General features: G+C 37.9%; 2 protein-coding genes across 3 annotated transcripts in view; one reads left to right on the top strand and one right to left on the bottom strand.

Moving 5' to 3' along the window:
* LOC137072674 (polymeric immunoglobulin receptor-like) overlaps window positions 1–20602 on the top strand; it is a 42913-nt gene that overhangs the window by 1532 nt on the left and 20779 nt on the right. The gene's annotated exons all lie outside the window — the stretch shown is intronic.
* Window positions 1235–19573, bottom strand: LOC137073835 (uncharacterized). Of its 2 annotated transcripts, none has more exons than XM_067442539.1 (9): window positions 17219–19573; window positions 14464–14562; window positions 14033–14125; window positions 7624–7764; window positions 6864–7513; window positions 6590–6676; window positions 6359–6430; window positions 6056–6130; window positions 1235–2416 (listed from the first exon to the last, which is right to left on the bottom strand). In XM_067442539.1, exons 5-9 carry the CDS (start codon window positions 6922–6924, stop codon window positions 2334–2336), a joined length of 378 nt encoding a protein of 125 aa, XP_067298640.1. In that variant the 5' UTR covers window positions 6925–7513; window positions 7624–7764; window positions 14033–14125; window positions 14464–14562; window positions 17219–19573; the 3' UTR covers window positions 1235–2333. Both variants share the same exon structure in this region; 1 of them encodes a protein (XP_067298640.1).

The raw sequence follows: 20602 nt of genomic DNA, 5'->3' as shown, positions 1-20602 counted from the left end.
TTCTAAAGCTGCTAGAGCCAAGCTGAAAACAGTTTTAGATTGCCAATGGCCATGTTATGACAGTCATCTGTTAAGATTTTAATTTACAGCATATTTTTGAACAACCTGATATTTTACCTACATATGAGGACAAATATTAATTTCATCACATTTCAGGACATACACACACACACACACACTGATGTCTAAATCATGCCTACATATTGGGACCATGGTGAAAACTAAGTCCTGAGCTACACACACACACATGCACACACACTGATGTCTAAATCATGCCTACATATTGGGACCATGGTGAAAACTAAGTCCTGAGCTACACACACACACACTGATGTCTAAATCATGCCTACATATTGGGACCATGGTGAAAACTAAATCCTGAGCTACACACACACACACATACACACTGATGTCTAAATCATGCCTACATATTAGGACCATGGTGAAAACTAAGTCCTGAGCTACACACACACATACACACTGATGTCTAAATCATGCCTACATATTGGGACCATGGTGAAAACTAAGTCCTGAGCTACACACACACACACACACACACACTGATGTCTAAATCATGCCTACATATTGGGACCATGGTGAAAACTAAGTCCTGAGCTACACACACACATACACACTGATGTCTAAATCATGCCTACATATTGGGACCATGGTGAAAACTAAGTCCTGAGCTACACACACACATACACACTGATGTCTAAATCATGCCTACATATTGGGACCATGGTGAAAACTAAGTCCTGAGCTACACACACACACACACATACACACACACACTGATGTCTAAATCATGCCTACATATTGGGACCATGGTGAAAACTAAATCCTGAGCTACACACACACACATACACACACACTGATGTCTAAATCATGCCTACATATTGGGACCATGGTGAAAACTAAATCCTGAGCTACACACACACACACATACACACTGATGTCTAAATCATGCCTACATATTGGGACCATGGTGAAAACTAAGTCCTGAGCTACACACACACACATACACACACACTGATGTCTAAATCATGTCTACATATTGGGACCATGGTGAAAACTAAGTCCTGAGCTACACACACACATACACACTGATGTCTAAATCATGCCTACATATTGGGACCATGGTGAAAACTAAGTCCTGAGCTACACACACACATACACACTGATGTCTAAATCATGCCTACATATTGGGACCATGGTGAAAACTAAGTCCTGAGCTACACACACACATACACACTGATGTCTAAATCATGCCTACATATTGGGACCATGGTGAAAACTAAGTCCTGAGCTACACACACACACATACACACACACTGATGTCTAAATCATGTCTACATATTGGGACCATGGTGAAAACTAAGTCCTGAGCTACACACACACATACACACTGATGTCTAAATCATGCCTACATATTGGGACCATGGTGAAAACTAAGTCCTGAGCTACACACACACACACATACACACTGATGTCTAAATCATGCCTACATATTAGGACCATGGTGAAAACTAAGTCCTGAGCCACACACACACACACACATACACACTGATGTCTAAATCATGCCTACATATTAGGACCATGGTGAAAACTAAGTCCTGAGCAACACACACTGATGTCTAAATCATGATGGACTCAACGGTACTGATCGTTTTTGGGGGATTTTCCAAAAAATTTCACACAAATCAATCGTTTGGCCTTGGATCATTTGGAATATTTGTAGTTTCTGAATAAATTGTGCCTGCCTGTTATATCCTGTTTTTTATAATACACAAATTGGTAGGTTTAGGGAAAGGATGGAGTTACGTGTTCAAAACGTGTCTGAATAAAAAGAAAAAGAAATGTAAATAAATGATGCTGACTGAATCAAACTGACGAATATAAGGTGTTAGAACAGGGAATCCGTGTGTGGACCACGGATGCTGCCTGTCATTGACTTAAATAGGCATCACTTCTGTGAACCCATTACAGAATTTTCGGCGATTCCGTGAAACTACCACAGATTTTTGATGTAAGGTTCCGTGTTCATTTCACCGAATTCTGTGAGATCAGTTGACATTTAGTGTTAGGCAATGGAACTGAGGTCCCAGAACTGATGCCCTAACAAAACAATTCTTGCAAAAATCAAAGAGGGTCTTAAACTCATTTATTTATTATGTGTACTTGCACAGAAAAATCTGTCCTACCAACTCTGTTGTCTTTTCAGAGCAGCAATTCTCATATTAATTTAAAAACTTGATAGCAGACCAGTCTCTGTTTTTCAGTGCCTGAGGTTCGGCCAACAGGTATGAGACACAGTCCGTCTTCCCAGGAACTCAACAGCTGCGTATGAAATGCATCATATGCTTTTCAACTGCTCCAACCTCTTCTTCCGACCACTTTCTTTTGACACTTTTGCCTAATAAAACAAAAAGTACAAATAAAATGTAATTTCTAAAATACAAGGCAAATCATTCAAAGTCAGAGAGAACAAAAACCCATAAAATATTGTTACATACCAATGCTATATAGTAATTCTGTTTCTGAGAGCACCATGTCTCAAAAGGACTCAAGTTACTGTATATATCTATAAATGTAATGCATTTACAGCAAGCAAGTTCATCAACAACTCCCTTTCCACCTAATTATTGATGTCTAAATCATGCCTACATATTGGGACCATGGTGAAAACTAAGTCCTGAGCTACACACACACACACACACACTGATGTCTAAATCATGCCTACATATTGGGACCATGGTGAAAACTAAGTCCTGAGCTACACACACACATACACACTGATGTCTAAATCATGCCTACATATTGGGACCATGGTGAAAACTAAGTCTTGAGCTACACACACACACACACACTGATGTCTAAATCATGCCTACATATTGGGACCATGGTGAAAACTAAGTCCTGAGCTACACACACACATACACACTGATGTCTAAATCATGCCTACATATTGGGACCATGGTGAAAACTAAGTCCTGAGCTACACACACACACACACACTGATGTCTAAATCATGCCTACATATTGGGACCATGGTGAAAACTAAGTCCTGAGCTACACACACACACACATACACACTGCTGTCAAAATCATGCCTACATATTGGGACCATGGTGAAAACTAAGTCCTGAGCTACACACACACACACTGCTGTCAAAATCATGCCTACATATTGGGACCATGGTGAAAACTAGGTCCTGAGCTACACACTAGTGTTGTCAAAAATATCGATATTTCGATATATATGGATACTGGAATATCTGAAACGATACGATTCTCAGGTTTTACAGTATCGATATCAGCTGCGCTCTCCTCTCTGACCGTCAGTGAGTTGACACACACCGGCATATTCTCACTCAGCCCGGTTAACCTCTGAGCACGGCGAACGCGTGTTCTGCTGCATTTTTTCCTCATTACAGTGTGTTAGTGTGTGATCGGTCTGAATTTCGCGCGGGATTGCACATAAATTAATTCGACTAATCCCCGCAGATTTCGTGCTCACATCTGAAGCGCACACACTCATAGCCTACCGTAATAAAGCCGCCTCTGACATGATCAGAAGTGCAAACATTTACTTCTTTTTTCAGCTTATTATTGGTCAAATACACTCAAAGAATGATCTGTGCACATCTGGAAGAGTATTAACGTAAACACAGTCGCAAACCGTTCAGGAAGAATGAGTAACAGGAGCAGTGTGCAGGATCCATGCGTCCGTTAGTCTTAAAGGGACCGCAGTCATTTGTTATTCAAACTACAAAAAGACAAACGATCAACTGCTCTTGACTGATCAACTTGTGTAACTTTAATAGTTTCATCTGTACGCTATTGAATTTTTTACAAAGAACATTATCCAATGTTGTTTTAAATGTAATTACTATGCATTTTTTTATTCAGTTTCTTATCTGAATGTTAGACCTACCTGAAAAAATAAAGCAGTCTGTTTAATTTGTATCTTCTATTCTATTGTATTTATTTGTGCTATTGTTTGTAATCTGTTTATTTGTTCTTATTTTATTACTGTTTACTCGTCTTTTTAAATTCAATTTACCATTCGAAATCAAGCGTTCGTGTGCTGTGTGTAAGCTATTGCAACACAATTACCCCGTTGTAAAAAATACATTGAGATAGCAAAAATTTGTGAGATAATTTTAATAGTAATTGATCAATTGATCAATAATTGTTCAAATCAAAACGATGCCCAACCCTAAGGAACATGCTGGCCACATGAATTTTTAGTAAAAAAATAACAATGAATAATAACAAGTTCTGTTGTCACATTAAGCATCTTATCTTATTTATTTATTTATTTATTTTTTTACTGTGGTATCGATTTAGTATTGATATATCGATATTTTAGTCTGGTATCGTATCGAAGTCATAATTTTGGTATCATGACAACACTACTACACACACACACACACACATACACACACTGATGTCTAAATCATGCCTACATATTGGGACCATGGTGAAAACTAAGTCCTGAGCTACACACACACACACACATACACACACACACTGCTGTCAAAATCATGCCTACATATTGGGACCATGGTGAAAACTAAGTCCTGAGCTACACACACACACATACACACACACACTGCTGTCAAAATCATGCCTACATATTGGGACCATGGTGAAAACTAAGTCCTGAGCTACACACACACACATACACATACACATACACATACACACACACACTGATGTCTAAATCATGCCTACATATTGGGACCATGGTGAAAACTAAGTCCTGAGCTACACACACACACACACACACTGATGTCTAAATCATGCCTACATATTGGGACCATGGTGAAAACTAAGTCCTGAGCTACACACACACACACACATACACACACACACTGATGTCTAAATCATGCCTACATATTGGGACCATGGTGAAAACTAGGTCCTGAGCTACACACACACATACACACTGATGTCTGAATCATGCCTACATATTAGGACCATGGTGAAAACTAGGTCCTGAGCTACACACACACACATGCACACACACTGATGTCTAAATCATGCCTACATATTGGGACCATGGTGAAAACTAAGTCCTGAGCTACACACACACACATACACACACACACTGCTGTCAAAATCATGCCTACATATTGGGACCATGGTGAAAACTAAGTCCTGAGCTACACACACACACATACACATACACATACACATACACACACACACTGATGTCTAAATCATGCCTACATATTGGGACCATGGTGAAAACTAAGTCCTGAGCTACACACACACACACACACACTGATGTCTAAATCATGCCTACATATTGGGACCATGGTGAAAACTAGGTCCTGAGCTACACACACACATACACACTGATGTCTGAATCATGCCTACATATTGGGACCATGGTGAAAACTAAGTCCTGAGCTACACACACACACATGCACACACACTGATGTCTAAATCATGCCTACATATTGGGACCATGGTGAAAACTAAGTCCTGAGCTACACACACACACACATACACACTGATGTCTAAATCATGTCTACATATTAGGACCATGGTGAAAACTAAGTCCTGAGCTACACACACACATACACACTGATGTCTAAATCATGCCTACATATTGGGACCATGGTGAAAACTAAGTCCTGAGCTACACACACACACACACTGATGTCTAAATCATGCCTACATATTGGGACCATGGTGAAAACTAAGTCCTGAGCTACACACACACATACACACTGATGTCTAAATCATGCCTACATATTGGGACCATGGTGAAAACTAAGTCCTGAGCTACACACACACACACATACACACTGATGTCTAAATCATGTCTACATATTGGGACCATGGTGAAAACTAAGTCCTGAGCTACACACACACATACACACTGATGTCTAAATCATGCCTACATATTGGGACCATGGTGAAAACTAAGTCCTGAGCTACACACACACACACATACACACTGATGTCTAAATCATGTCTACATATTGGGACCATGGTGAAGAGTGAGTGCTAAACTAATCTCCTAATAAAACAGTGTTACCTGGTTTGAGATGGGCATTGTCCAGGTCTACCGTGGAGGGGGATGGAGCTCTACCCACATGTGCTTTCCTGGAGCCTATAATGAAGCATTTTAATAATTATTTATTTAAGATTTTACCTGATTAATAAGAACATACCAATCCTTTATTGTACTACTTTGCAAGGCTATGTTAATTCTCTTAACATTACATTCCTGTATCTTTACAATAAATGTGATATTCTTATGACTTAAACTTAAAAAGCAGACAAAGCATAGCAGAGGCCAAGACTTTAGTCAAGTGAGTTACTATACGTTTTCTTATACCCTGTTTGGCTTTTTTCTTCAAAGATACATTTGATCCTTCATCTTGAGGTCCTTCATCTTGCAGGTTGCCTGCTGATAATGGGAAAAACAAGCAACAATCTAAAGTACAGCACAGTGACTCATGCAATCGCTGAAATTTACACTTCCTATCCAGCGTAATTATCCAGAGTAATGGAGTAAAGTCAGAGCTGGGGCAATAATAAAGTATAGAATTGGAATAAATGCCTGTACCATTCACATGATCCATATAATCTAGACCGCTGCAGCTTTTTTGTGGTTCTTCCTCATCACAAGAACTGCTGGACACATCCACTTCATCTGATTAAGACAAAAGCATAAAACAAAAATCACACCATTTCAACTTAATTTTCTTGCGATGTGCCCTATTACAAAAATCTGTGAAGCTAAACTGTAAGCTATATTCAAGAGAATATACATGATTGTGAAATGCAACTAATCATGATTACCGATTGTGTTAAAATGCATATTACAAAATTATATTTACCTTTTATTATTATTCCATCCAACCCTTTACCTTGGAGTTCGGGCAATTTGCCTTTTTTCATGGCAATAAGTGTTTTACTGATTTTTGCAAGCTATAGTGTGCTCTCAGGGAGGCGGTAGAACTCTCGATGTACTCGGATGTCGTGGCCAAGGAAGTTGATCCATCTCATTTTCTTTTAAATTAAGAACTGTGGACAATGTAGCCTCTTGCTTTCGCAGTTTAGTTGAGCATAATCTCATAATGTAGAGGGCATATCTCATAATCAAAAGGCGTAATCTCACTCTTCTTTCCTTTGACCTTTTATCAAAGCTGAATGCCTTGGCTACCTCAGATTCATTACGATGAACAAACTCCAAGTGCCGTCCGATTTTAGAGTATGGCTTTCGACAAAAGGCACAATATTGTTTCTTCTTGTATCTATTTCTTTGAACTTTAGCAGGCATCGGTGTCACAGATGTTGAACTGTTATAGGATAAGCTTGTACTCGTGTCTGTTGTATCCGTAAACTCTACAGCACCTCCCTTCACTGGCTTAGCATGGCAGATATTTAGTTCTTTACTTTCACAACAGTTCTCTGATGAGCTACCGTCTGTATCAGGGACATATTCTTTCTCACTGTAGTCAGAATCGGAGGATTCCTCACACGACATCTGTGGGGAAAACACTATTGTATTAAATGCCCCTATGAGGAATATTAAGCATATGAATACTGAAAGCCATTTCAATGCCCCCACCAATCAACAAAAAAACTAGCACATACCTCAGATTCATCATTCTGTAAGTAATCAGTCACCCCTCTTTCAGTTTCAAGTGTTCTTGTTGACAGTTGTTCATAGCGTTGATCACATTTGTCATGATGTTCTTTCAGTCTGTTTACCCGGGCAGCAAACCTAGATAGTACCTGTGGTTTATAAATAGGTAGTTCAGAACTTGAAGTATGTTGAACTTAAAAAAAAAATGAAAAAAAAATATTAGTACTGTATTAATGGTAGTTAGGCTTAATCATTGCCTTATTCTGGTCAATCAACGTAAATATCACGCCACAATTAATGAGGATAAAAACCTTCACTTTAGAATAGGGTGTCAGATTGCCTTTATTACCGTATTTTAGCCATTGATAACGGCAAAATCAGCAGTAATTAAACATAACTACAAGCTTATTGTTCATTTCTGATCAATAAGAAATCGGTTGAAAGGATTACGTGAATCAAAACGACACTTTAAAACCCTAAAATGAAAAACATTTCTGTAATCATTTAACCATTTATTATCATGTAATACTTATTTTTTTCGAAATAAGCCAAAAAGTTACTAATGCATTATTCTGGACCCTTAAATTAAAGTGTCAACGAACAGGGAACAATATGCGCCCGCTCAGAAAAAAGAAAGCAACAGAAACGCTTGCAGTAATAAAGTGCGATGCACACGCCTTTCAGTCAGGCGGATCGCAACGACAGTTTTGCTGATTATTGGGTTTGAATGGTCAAAAACATGTAAAAATGCACGTCCTGGCCAGCATCCAGTTAAACACAGTTAGATACGTCTTTAGTGAACATATACAGAGTTGAGTGAGAAATCAGATGCGTTACAATGAATTTGGTCCGTGCAGCTCTTAAAGGGCCGGACCTATTTCTGTGTGATTATTGTTAATCACACAACAAAAGAAAATATAAAATCACCCTATGCTTGACTGAATAACTTAAATATATTTATTGAGAATCAGTGTATAGTTAATGTACAGGGTGACTATGCAGATGGTGCCATTTTGATTATTTCTCAATAATTTCTTAATTGATTGCTACTGTTAATTAGAGCTACTGTAGCTTAAAATAACGCACCGCTTTTGTCATATTGTTTGAAATGTACGTTTTTGCTTATAAAAAATATATCAAATCAAATTAAATGTCTATATTGTAATTATAAAATGACATTAAAAAGAAATATTATATTCAAGGTTGCCAACTTTTACGTTCAGGTTGGAGTGAGATTTGGGGGGTATTGGGGGGTTTATTTCGAACTTAATTTATTATCAATTTATATGTAGTACTATATACAGGGTATATGCAGGAATCCTGAAGTTAATTTCAATACCTTTTTAAGACTTTTTAAAGACCTTCTCAAAATATTTTAAGACCTCATCGCACTTCAAGTTCTAATCGGCAACAAACCTTTAATAAACAGTTGTAGTAGATTGTAGACTTAAAATCTCTATCGTAGGCCAATTTTGTATTGTTTATATTGCATATCTGTTTTACAACGTATGGAGGGCGACACATTACCTAACTGCGCATTTCGCAAAATACATGACGTCACCCGTAGACAGCGCGCCAGGGATGGAAATTAACTTTTTTCAAAGTCTACCACTCAATGTTTTTACCAGCCACTTTTTTGTTTTTAACAAATTAATACTACAAGCTCTACAATACTTAAGCAGTTTATTTAATCTCAAGTCTCAATGAAATACTGACATTTTCACGATGATTTGTGGTCTTTTATGGCTTCCAGTTTTATGGTTTTTAGTCCCAAGAATGAAACTATTCGTGTTGGCATCTTTGAAGCGTGTTGATGACACACCGAGCAGAACATTGTCAGTAGGGATGCACCGAAATCAAAATTCTTGGCCGAAACAAAAAAAGAAGAAACCAAAGCCTAAAACCGAAAAATAAAATTCAAACTAGAATGTTTAACTCGACCTCACTCATGTGTACATTAAATAACAATGTACAGGCCTACTGGCCTGTAGAAAGATACAGAACTTGAATAAAGTAATCAAATGTAAAATAACTGCATATTTAACTGTTTAAATGAAAGATTAATCCTTATTAAACTTACAAAAGCTATTCAATCAAGAGCATTGTTTAATGTCAAACTGAATATAAGGACATCACTCAGCAGCAGTAAAGGCTACTGCGCCTTTAAGACCTAATTCAGGGATATGCTCGTCTTTCTCGACTGTGCATACTATACAGTTCACTTAAGGCATATTCAGAGTATGTCTGCTAGGATACTCATCAAGATGGACATGTTGACATACCTACTTCTTGTGTGAGTTTGTCCGTTTAAGCGCAAGACTTGGAAGAGAACTCAATATTTGCGCGCTGTGAGACGGGTGCGCGCTCTCGGATGATGCACAGCGTCAGATCTTCTCTCAGCGCGCGCGAGTCTCATAGCACGTCTTCACGCGAGTGATGACGGAGAAAACTACTGGTCATATGCGCACATACAGCAGCACTCGCATGCATTGAACAAAGTTTACAAAGAGGTGAAACAGCTCGGTAGGTGAAGCGAGTTTACCCTGCTAATTTCCATCCCTGGCGCGCGCGCTCCGAGCCGATCTCAGACTGAGCACCATGTTGTTTTTTAATACTTATGGGGATGAAAAGAAATATATTCATAAATACTTTTTGGAGTCAAACTCTTGACAAAGCTTGAACAAAATACTTTCAAAATTTAAGACTTTATGAAGCATGATAAGACTTTTTAATACTTTATAAGGGTCTTAATTTTCCCAAAATTGATTTATCACCTTTTAAGACTTTTCAAGACCCCGCGGATACCCTGTATATAGCTTACTGTACATAATAAGGGAAAAATAGTTTGTCTTAGCACTATTTTAAACGTTTCATGGGTCAAATTAAACGTGCTCGCATTCATTAATATTCACTTGTGTGTTCACTTGTATCATTATTCATTAAAAATATTAGGACACTAAGTCCTAATATGATGCATAAGTTATCAACGTTTTAAATCTCAAATTTAAAGAAATCTAGTGTTTGATCATATCTAAATATTTATTCAAATGGAAGACTGTTTTTGAGCAACTAGATTAGATATGTATATTTATTAAAGAGCCATAAAGCACCTACTGGGTAATGGCATTACAAATTAACATTATTATTATTTTATACGCAACAAAATAACCAATTTGCCTCTTTAAATTGGAATTCTCTATTTTAACCTTAGTTACTAAACAAATCAAAATATAAATAATACAAATATTAGAAGAAATATATTTTAAGTGGTCATTAATTGACAATAATTATTGCAAAAATAGTATTTTAGTAGCCTACCAAAAGATCTCTTCAAAATATTCAATAAACAGTATTGAACTAAAATATAGAACACTTATTTAATTGAAAAATAGTTACGTGTATGGTCACATTTGACCATCAATGAGTATGAGTGTGACCAATGAGTAAGGAATACCTGAGGGCTAAACACAACAATAAAATTAATCTTAACAATGCTACATCTCTATCTCTCTCCATAATAAAATGACCCTGTGAATATGGCTGACTTAATAATCAATGCACACTACTAAGCTGTAGTGTTTAACAAAACTGGCTGCAAACATCTGTATAGTGTAAACTGTTGTATATCCGCTTAAGCCATTCAAATGCATTGACACAGCGCTAGAAGTATTGAGCGCTCCATGAGCCACGTGACTGCGTGCGTGCCGGGAGATGAGAGTATGTTGCAACTCCACTTTTCAACACCTCTGGCTTTAACATTAGCGCCAAAACGCTATTTATTGTTTGAATTTCGAATTGAAACGTAATAATATTAACAAAAAAAAGCTATAGGCCTAGCTTTGTTTAATATAAAAAGCAGGTTTGGCAATTTGGCGTGAGATTAAGTTGGGCAGCGTGAGAGCGTTACACAGAGCCTGAAAGCGCGTGTGTCACGCCAAATGCGTGAGAGTTGGCAACCCTGTTAAATTACTCGTTTCATGAAATAAGATTTCTGTCCTCCCAACCTGTTCAGAATAGTGGTTAGTGTTGACATGATTGATAATAATGTGATTGTTGCAAACATCTCTGTAAGGATGTTCACACTGGCATGTATAGTTGCTGGCCAGTTAAATTAAATGTTTTTACGTAAAATTGTTGAAAATGATTGTGATAAATTAGTCGATAGATTCATCGATATAAAAATAGTCGTTAGTGGCAGCCCTATATGCAATGCTGTGTTAATACCAGGGTTTGCGTTGTCCGGTAATTACCGGACATTGCCCGGGAAAAAAATTAAACGTCCGACAAAATTAACTCCTTTTGGTCAAATTGTCAGATTAAAACTGCCTCTTATCGATACCGTAAGCCTGCGACGTGATGCCCTCGCTGCCTTGACAGCGCTCCGTGGCTATGGAGGATTGCAATTCTCCACAGCCTGCTTAGCAGAGTAGGCCTATGTGAGCGGAGCGGAGTGAGGAGTGGAGCGGCGAGATTTTGAATGGAGTGAGGAGCGATTTTTTTTAAAGTCGGAGCGCTGTGGTTTTTACTCGCTCCGAGAGCGCTCCACTACCGCTCCATCACGAGAACAAATTACGGGCCAGCGCAGCACTACATTTTTCGCCAGAAATAGAGCGTAGATCGGCTCAAATAAATAAAGCCCATCCCTGCCCGAGCCCATGCACCCGAGAGACCGGCCCTGCCCGTGTAAGTATCGAGAACGAGCCAATAATGAGCGGAGCGGAGCCGGTGTGATCAGCTCAATAATCCGCAGGCGCGCTCATGAACCCACCGGTAAAATGATGTTCGTTCAAATCCAGCTCAGACATGACATACATCTGTAGCTTACTATACTTGTTGTAGCCTTTAAACAATGTTTTTTTTCTTCATATTTATGTTTAAATATTATAATATTATTTTTAGATTTCATCTGATTATGATAGGCTATAAGTGCAAAGATGCAAGTGGGTCAGAAATGATTTTGGTGGTTATATTTAGTTTAATATTAAGTTTTGTTTTGTAAAAAGCCTTTCTTTCGTTTTGTACAAATTGTCTCTTAATTTTAATAAAGGTTTCTTCGGTTAATTGCATGTATTTAATAAATAATAAATAAATAAGTAGACTAGGTCGCGGAAGCCAACGCTTTCATTGCTCATGAACTGAAGCGCGTCTCAAATAAACTGAAACTCAGCAGGCTTGCCTCACAGACATGAGGAATATGTAGCCTAATATGTGTAGAAACGAAAAGATTTAAATAAGCACATAGTGCAGTGTTCAGAACTCACACGGGAAACAACCAGCTGGATACAGATGATCACGGCGATGGGCATGAGCGGGATGGGAAAGTTTAAGGGATTTTTTTTTTACCTTCTACTGAATATGATCGGGTGCAAGCACATTTTAAACAGGTAGCACTTATTCACACACGTAATTTTGTGAATAAGTAATTTTGTCGTTTTCTCTAATGATTTCAAAAACATCTTGTAGTGCTTACCTGCTTACAGTTATCAGTATACTGTTATATTCTATTATATGATTTTGTCATTTCACACGGTGGCCAATTTAAATGTTACCAACTAGCTAAATGAGACATACTGAGTTTATAATTAAATTTATTAATTGCGTTTAATTATTGCATCTAAACACAATAGTGTTGTGCCAAGATTTTTCATGTGAATAAAGGCAAATAGATTTGCATACTTTGCTTAATCACTGCTAGTCTGTTAAACTTGTCAGAAGTTCTCGTTTCTAATATGCCCTCGTAGCCTATTTTTTCTCTCATCAAAACCGAATACCATCAGTGGTTGTACATCAAGAGCAGGAACAGTTTTTGTGCATTTTGTTTCGCGATCTGACCGGAACAAATAGAAAGTCTCTGCAACGGCGTTAAGCGTTAGATTAAAGCGCTCGTCTGTGTGAAGACTGCATGAGCCGCGAGAGAAATCTGCAGCACTGATAACAGCGGCAACGAGCGATCGCCTCTTATTAATTAACGAATGAAATGATACTCTTCTAGTTAACCAGAGATGTTTTGTTTGTATTAGTTAGGTTCATCCGTGAAGCAAGATGTTTTAAAAAAGTGGTGGGGACATGTCCAACCCGTCCCACCCGCAAATTACGCCTATGAGTTAAAAAAATTGGTTGAATGACGCCAATCGGACGTTCATGTTTTTTTTCCGTCTATTTGAAAGTTAGGCTAATAAACATGTTGCATATACGGCCTGATTCTCATTTTTATAAAGTTACATAAACTGCTTTCAGGAGTTTGACATTTATCATCAAAATGTCCGGAAAACGAAACCTCTGCCGGTCACTTTGACCGGCACCATTTTTTTCTAGCGGAAACTCTGGTTAATACCACATCATTATTAATTAAAGACAGTCCAGAGACCGTCTAAGTTGGTCAAAGGAATACTTGGTTATTGTAACACATGGCATTACCTGTTCAGTTGGCTTCTTGCTTATTTTGGTAGGAAGGCATATATCTTTCTCCAAAGGTGTGTTCTCCTCACTGCGAGGCACTGCTCTGTTCACCTGTAAAGAGAGAGAGCAGCATCCACTGTGTAAAACAAACTATTTATTTCATACTGCAGAAATGTCAGGACATCCACACACACACACACACGTGGCACGTTTCACACCGCATCAATGTCAGTACAGTGGGCAGGCTCTCATCACACACTCATGGAATCCTCAAACAACGTCATAGTTTAAAAATGAGGACATTCTTATGATGTTAAAAATACGACAATTAATCAATACTAAAATAGATTAGATTTGAATTCTACTGAGGGTCTAAATGGATCATTATGCCTACTGTGTCTTATCAGAAGATCAAGAGCTTGACTTAAACCAAAAATGTCTAACTTTACCTGTTCCGTTGGCTTGGGACTCCTGTTTATTTTGGTGAGTAGCCCTGTACGCTCTTCTGATGGTGTGTTCTCCTCACTGCGAGGCACTGCTCTGTTCACCTGTAGAGACAACATGCTCTGAATATTTGAAGGCCATTTCTCCAAAACCATTGTGTATGACTGCACTTTGCAATTAGGCCTGTCACGATTGGTCGATACAATCAACTGCGTCAACGCTGATTAGTCAACGTGAATATTGTTATCGACTGGGTAGGTTGGGTATGATATGAAATTGTATTAGTACTGGTACTTTAAAAATGACAGCACTCTAATAAGAGGAGTATACCTTGAGGTAACCTTTATCCTTTATTTCAAGGGTTCACAATTAAGCATTAGTTAAGCAAGAACACACTAGTAATTAATGATTAACTTAACATTATAGAAAGGGTATATTTATCCATTATTTACAACTTAATAATCCATATTTTATTTTTGTGTAGTGATGTAATGAAATTCCTGGCTACTCTGTTAAGTTAACTGAACAATAAGCTTGTAGTTATGTTTAATTACTGCTGATTTTGCCGTTATCAATGGCTAAAATACGGTAATAAAGGCAATCTGACACCCTATTCTAAAGTGAAGGTTTTTATCCTCATTAATTGTGGCACTTATAGAGTGATATTTACGTTGATTGACCAGAATAAGGCAATGATTAAGCCTAACTACCATTAATACAGTACTAATAAAGGCAATCTGACACCATGTTCTATGTGAAGGTTTTATCCTCATTAATTATTGATTTAGTGATTATCGATTATGGAAATGTTATTCATTTTAGGGCTTTAAAGTGTAGTTTTGTTTAACGTAATCCCTTGAACGAGCTTTTAATGTTGTACATATAAGATTAATGTAGAACCACACTTTACATAAATATACAAATTCTCGTGAGATCATATTGCAGAACAACTGCTAAACACCCCAATTGTGTAAATTAGAACTTACCTTTAGAACATGGTGTCAGATTGCCTTTATTAGTACTGTATTAATGGTAGTTAGGCTTAATCATTGCCTTATTCTGGTCAATCAACGTAAATATCACGCCACAATTAATGAGGATAAAAACCTTCACTTTAGAATAGGGTGTCAGATTGCCTTTATTACCGTATTTTAGCCATTGATAACGGCAAAATCAGCAGTAATTAAACATAACTACAAGCTTATTGTTCATTTCTGATCAATAAGAAATCGGTTGAAAGGATTACGTGAACCAAAACGACACTTTAAAACCCTAAAATGAAAAACATTTCTGTAATCATTTAACCATTTATTATCATGTAATACTTATTTTTTTCGAAATAAGCCAAAAAGTTACTAATGCATTATTCTGGACCCTTAAATTAAAGTGTCAACGAACAGGGAACAATATGCGCCCGCTCAGAAAAAAGAAAGCAACAGAAACGCTTGCAGTAATAAAGTGCGATGCACACGCCTTTCAGTCAGGCGGATCGCAACGACAGTTTTGCTGATTATTGGGTTTGAATGGTCAAAAACATGTAAAAATGCACGTCCTGGCCAGCATCCAGTTAAACACAGTTAGATACGTCTTTAGTGAACATATACAGAGTTGAGTGAGAAATCAGATGCGTTACAATGAATTTGGTCCGTGCAGCTCTTAAAGGGCCGGACCTATTTCTGTGTGATTATTGTTAATCACACAACAAAAGAAAATATAAAATCACCCTATGCTTGACTGAATAACTTAAAGGTCTCATGTCATGGGTTGTTTTATTGTTTTATAATGTGTCTTGGGGTGTGCTTATATTGTTAGTATGGTTTTTACATCAAAAAATGTCATAATTTAGAAATTGAAGGCATTTTTTCTATACTGATATTAGCCCTCTGTTTGGAATGCTCTGTTTCAAGAGGCGTGTCTGCTGTGAGTCTTCAGTGAAAACACCCACTGCTGTGATTAGCTGACATCTTTACATTTGAAATGAGGAGGGGGCATGGTTTAGTCAGGCAGCTGCAGCACTGCCTGTCGAGAGAGAGAGAGAGAGAGAGAGAGAGAGAGAGAGAGAGAGAGAGAGAGAGAGAGAGAGAGAGAGAGAGAGAGACAGCGCTGGGGAAAGATTGCTGAGGTACTGTTATTGTACAGAGTTTTTGAGAGCGCAAGTTCATTTTGATTGTCTCTGAGAGCTCTGAATAAACGAGTGAACTTTGCAACGTTATTTCTCTCACAAAATGCTTTCACCACAGCTAACAACAAACATGACATCGACATGAATACAGTAAGAGCTTCTGTTGAGCATAATGAGCAGCGTCATTCAGACGTGTGATTGACCGATCCAAACATTATAAAGAGTGTTCTTTGAATGCTCTCTGTAGTTTAATCATTTAAATAACAGATTTGTTTCATGCTGCTGACAGAAACGAGTGAAGTTGTTGGTTTTAGTCACTGGCTTGCTTCACTGATGCATCAAGACGGCCAGCTGCAGGACTAACAGATTTAAAGGGGCGGTGAAATGCTGTTTCATGCATACTGAGCTTTTTACACCTTTAAAGACTTGGATTCAAATCGTCACACACTCATGGAATCCTCAAACAACGTCATAGTTTAAAAATGAGGACATTCTTATGATGTTAAAAATACGACAATTAATCAATACTAAAATAGATTAGATTTGAATTCTACTGAGGGTCTAAATGGATCATTATGCCTACTGTGTCTTATCAGAAGATCAAGAGCTTGACTTAAACCAAAAATGTCTAACTTTACCTGTTCCGTTGGCTTGGGACTCCTGTTTATTTTGGTGAGTAGCCCTGTACGCTCTTCTGATGGTGTGTTCTCCTCACTGCGAGGCACTGCTCTGTTCACCTGTAAAGAGAGAGAGCAGCATCCACTGTTTAAAACACTATTTATTTCATACTGCAGAAATGTCAGGACATCCACACACACACACACACACACGTGGCACGTTTCACACCGCATCAATGTCAGTACAGTGGGCAGGCTCTCATCACACACTCATGGAATCCTCAAACAACGTCACAGTTTAAAAATGAGGACATTCTTATGATGTTAAAAATACGACAATTGATAAATACTAAAATAGATTATTTCAGTAGTTATCGTGACAGGCCTAGCGAGCATTGGCTTGTTAATTTAGCTAACCTAACTAGTTATTCGTCATCTTCATACTAACGTTATAGGCAAGCAACAGATGTAGTAATTTCCTAGTCATTATTAGCTATCAGTTATTAGTTTAATTGGTCAACGTTTCACAATATGAAAATATTATAAAACGAGCAAGTCCACTTACCTCTCTCTGACGATGACGATCTGTTCTGTCCCCTCGTGCGCGTCGCGTGACCTTGTCGCAGCTCGCGCAAAATTGTTTTCCCGGGCAAATTACCAACGTCACCACCCCTTTTCATAAGTAAATTTACTTTACCTTATAAAAATATTAAAAACATTTCCGTCGGTTGTTTTCATGCTCCTGTGAGAATATAACCGCAAATTGCACTGAAATGTGTATTATTATTCACCAGAACCATTACAAAATAAAAACATAAACTCTAAAACTGTGCTTTAATATCAAAGTTTTCTTAAACTAATGGACTTTTAATAAACTTATAGCTATTTATTAACATGGCTTGGAAATAACCCATTTGATTAATCCATGACTGTTGATCAAATATGTAATACTAATTCTACGTGTGCATGGGCTAGTTCCATAATTGATGTTCTTATTGAGAGGAATGGGCATGTTAATGGTTAGTTACTATCACTTTATACTGTATGTGAATGTGCAAATGGATAAAAGGCCTTTTAAGGCCCGTTTGTGGGGCAATATGGTGTGGAGTCTTATTGTTAAGCAAGCAAGCATAACTTATAAGAATATCGCTGGTGTAAAAAATGAATGCATTAATTTAAAACCAATGAATGTATTTGTTACAATACATGGACATCATCTGAGGGCCAGACCAGGGGTAAAAAGAAGATTTTACATTTACATTTACATTTAATCATTTAGCAGACGCTTTTATCCAAAGCGACTTACAAAAAAGGGTAGAGCAATAGAAGCAACGAAACAAACAAGGCCAACAACCTGTAAGAGCTGTAAGAAATCTCAATTAATTAGCACAGTACACAACTTTTTTTTTTTTCTTTTTTTTTTTATATATATATAGCCAGCTACAACAAATACTCACGTACGGAAAATACAGAACACACAGATTATGCTCAACTCATCTGCAGTTGATCTTCAGCTACAGTCTTTGTCAACTGGCTTATGTCTGGCTATAATTCTCTGTACTTATATACTTATATCCTTCCAGAAGAAGCTTGGATTCTTTGATAAGTGTAAAATGATGCTGAGTATGTTCTAGCAGGCGACTGCTATGTTCAATGCAGTTTTGTGCTCAGTCAGCCACATGTAATGAGCTTAAGCCAACAGATCAGAGCAGATCAGATCAAGACTATTGCTTTTCAAACTGCCATCACAAAGCTCTCTATGTTAGTCAATAGAAGCTCTGGCCACTTGTGGTTCCATCTCAGTTCATTGTTTTTGCGCTCATTCCTGGAGGTCACACTTCAAATTTGTGTTACATTTTGCTAGTGGTATAGACTAGTTGTGTGGGCAAAATTATAGGCTGAGAAGATAAGACTGGGGTATGAGAATGCTATCAGCTTTCACAGTTTGTCAGTATTCTACCAATGGGTCCTTGTATTTTGACTATAGACTGGCTCATCACTAATCCCTGAAGCATTATTCTGGAGGGCCCAAATGTAAACTCAACCAAATGACACATCATGCATTTAGTAGGCATCCACACAGTGCCATGTAAATCCAGATTATTGAAGTTTGCTAGCCTTAGTGGTAGGTTAGGTGCAAGGTGAATGGACCTAAAACAAAAATTGTCCCAGCCCTTAATTAAGTATTTCTTGAATGAGGATGTGAATGAGGGCATAAGAGCTTTAAAAGTATTTTAACATTCAGTGGAATGCCTGTTGAATGTCTTCATATTAAATCTGGATTCAAGTATTCCATTTTTAACCCTCTATGCCTATGGCATGGTGTTGCCCTCAGGCAACAAACTACCTTTTTGGACCTCACACCGCCTCTTTAACTTTTTTAAAATATTTTTTTTTAAATATATAATATCACCTGACATATCTGTTCAATAAAATGAGGGGCTGAAGTGGGTGTGACTTTTTGTTTGGGGGTGGAGCAGTCCTTTCATGAAGCAAAGCCGCATGGGACACAGTATCATCAATTGGTTAAATAAATATCACTTTTTAACATGTTTAAATTGAAATAACTTTAAATAAAAATATATATGCATGTGCATCAGTATGTAAAGAAGTATATTTGATTGTTAAATATTTATTCTGTTTTTATTTATATACTAAAACTGTTTTTTTGTTTGTTGCCTCAGGGCAACACTGTGCAGTTAGACCACTTTTGTTCAGGCAATATCATAGGGTAATGACCATATGGTTCAAGTGCTCCTGGAAAGTTTGCTTTTACAACTTCAGAAAACTTACAGAATGTGCATTATGTGTATCTTTTATGTGTTTTTTTATCATTATTTACACCGATCAGGCATAACATTATGTTATGATATGATATGATATGATATTATATCCCTAATATTGTGCTGGTCCCCGTTTTGCTGCCAAGACAGCCCTGACCCGTCGAGGCATGGACTCCACTAGACCCCTGAAGGTGTGCTGTGGTATCTGGCTCAAGATGTTAGCAGTAGATCCTTAAAGTCCTGTAAGCTGTGAGGTGGGGCCTCCATGGATCGGACTTGTTTGTTCAGCTCATCCCACAGATGCTCGATTGAATTGAGATCTGAGGAATTTGGAGGCCAAGTCAACACCTCAAACTCGTTGTTGTGCTCCTCAAACCATTCCTGAGCAATTTGTGCTTTGTGGAAGTGTGAAAGAGTTAAAGAGCCACAGCCACCAGGGAATAGGTTTCCATGAAGGGCTGAACATGTTCTGCAACAATGCTTAGGAAGGTGTTACATGTCAAAGTAACATCCACACGGAAGGCAGGACCCAAGGTTTCCCAGCAGAACATTGCCCAAAGCATCACACAGCTCGTCTTCTTCCCATAGTGCATCCTGGGGCCATGTGTTCCCCAGGTAAGCC

The sequence above is a fragment of the Pseudorasbora parva genome, chromosome 4 (genome assembly GCF_024679245.1).
Source record: "Pseudorasbora parva isolate DD20220531a chromosome 4, ASM2467924v1, whole genome shotgun sequence".
Lineage (NCBI taxonomy): Eukaryota > Metazoa > Chordata > Actinopteri > Cypriniformes > Gobionidae > Pseudorasbora > Pseudorasbora parva.
The sequence above is the reverse complement of the archived record's forward strand: the minus strand, read 5'-3'. Positions and strand labels throughout refer to the sequence as shown.

Bases quoted from the DNA above. Each gene is read 5' to 3' on its own strand.
- LOC137073835 (XM_067442539.1), bottom strand. From the start codon at position 6,924: ATGAAAAAAGGCAAATTGCCCGAACTCCAAGGTAAAGGGTTGGATGGA. The intron at 6,677-6,863 runs GTAAATATAATT...TGTCTTAATCAG, and splicing joins GGATGGAATAATAATAAAAG to ATGAAGTGGATGTGTCCAGC. The intron at 6,131-6,358 runs GTATAAGAAAAC...GCTTCATTATAG, and splicing joins GAAGAAAAAAGCCAAACAGG to GCTCCAGGAAAGCACATGTG.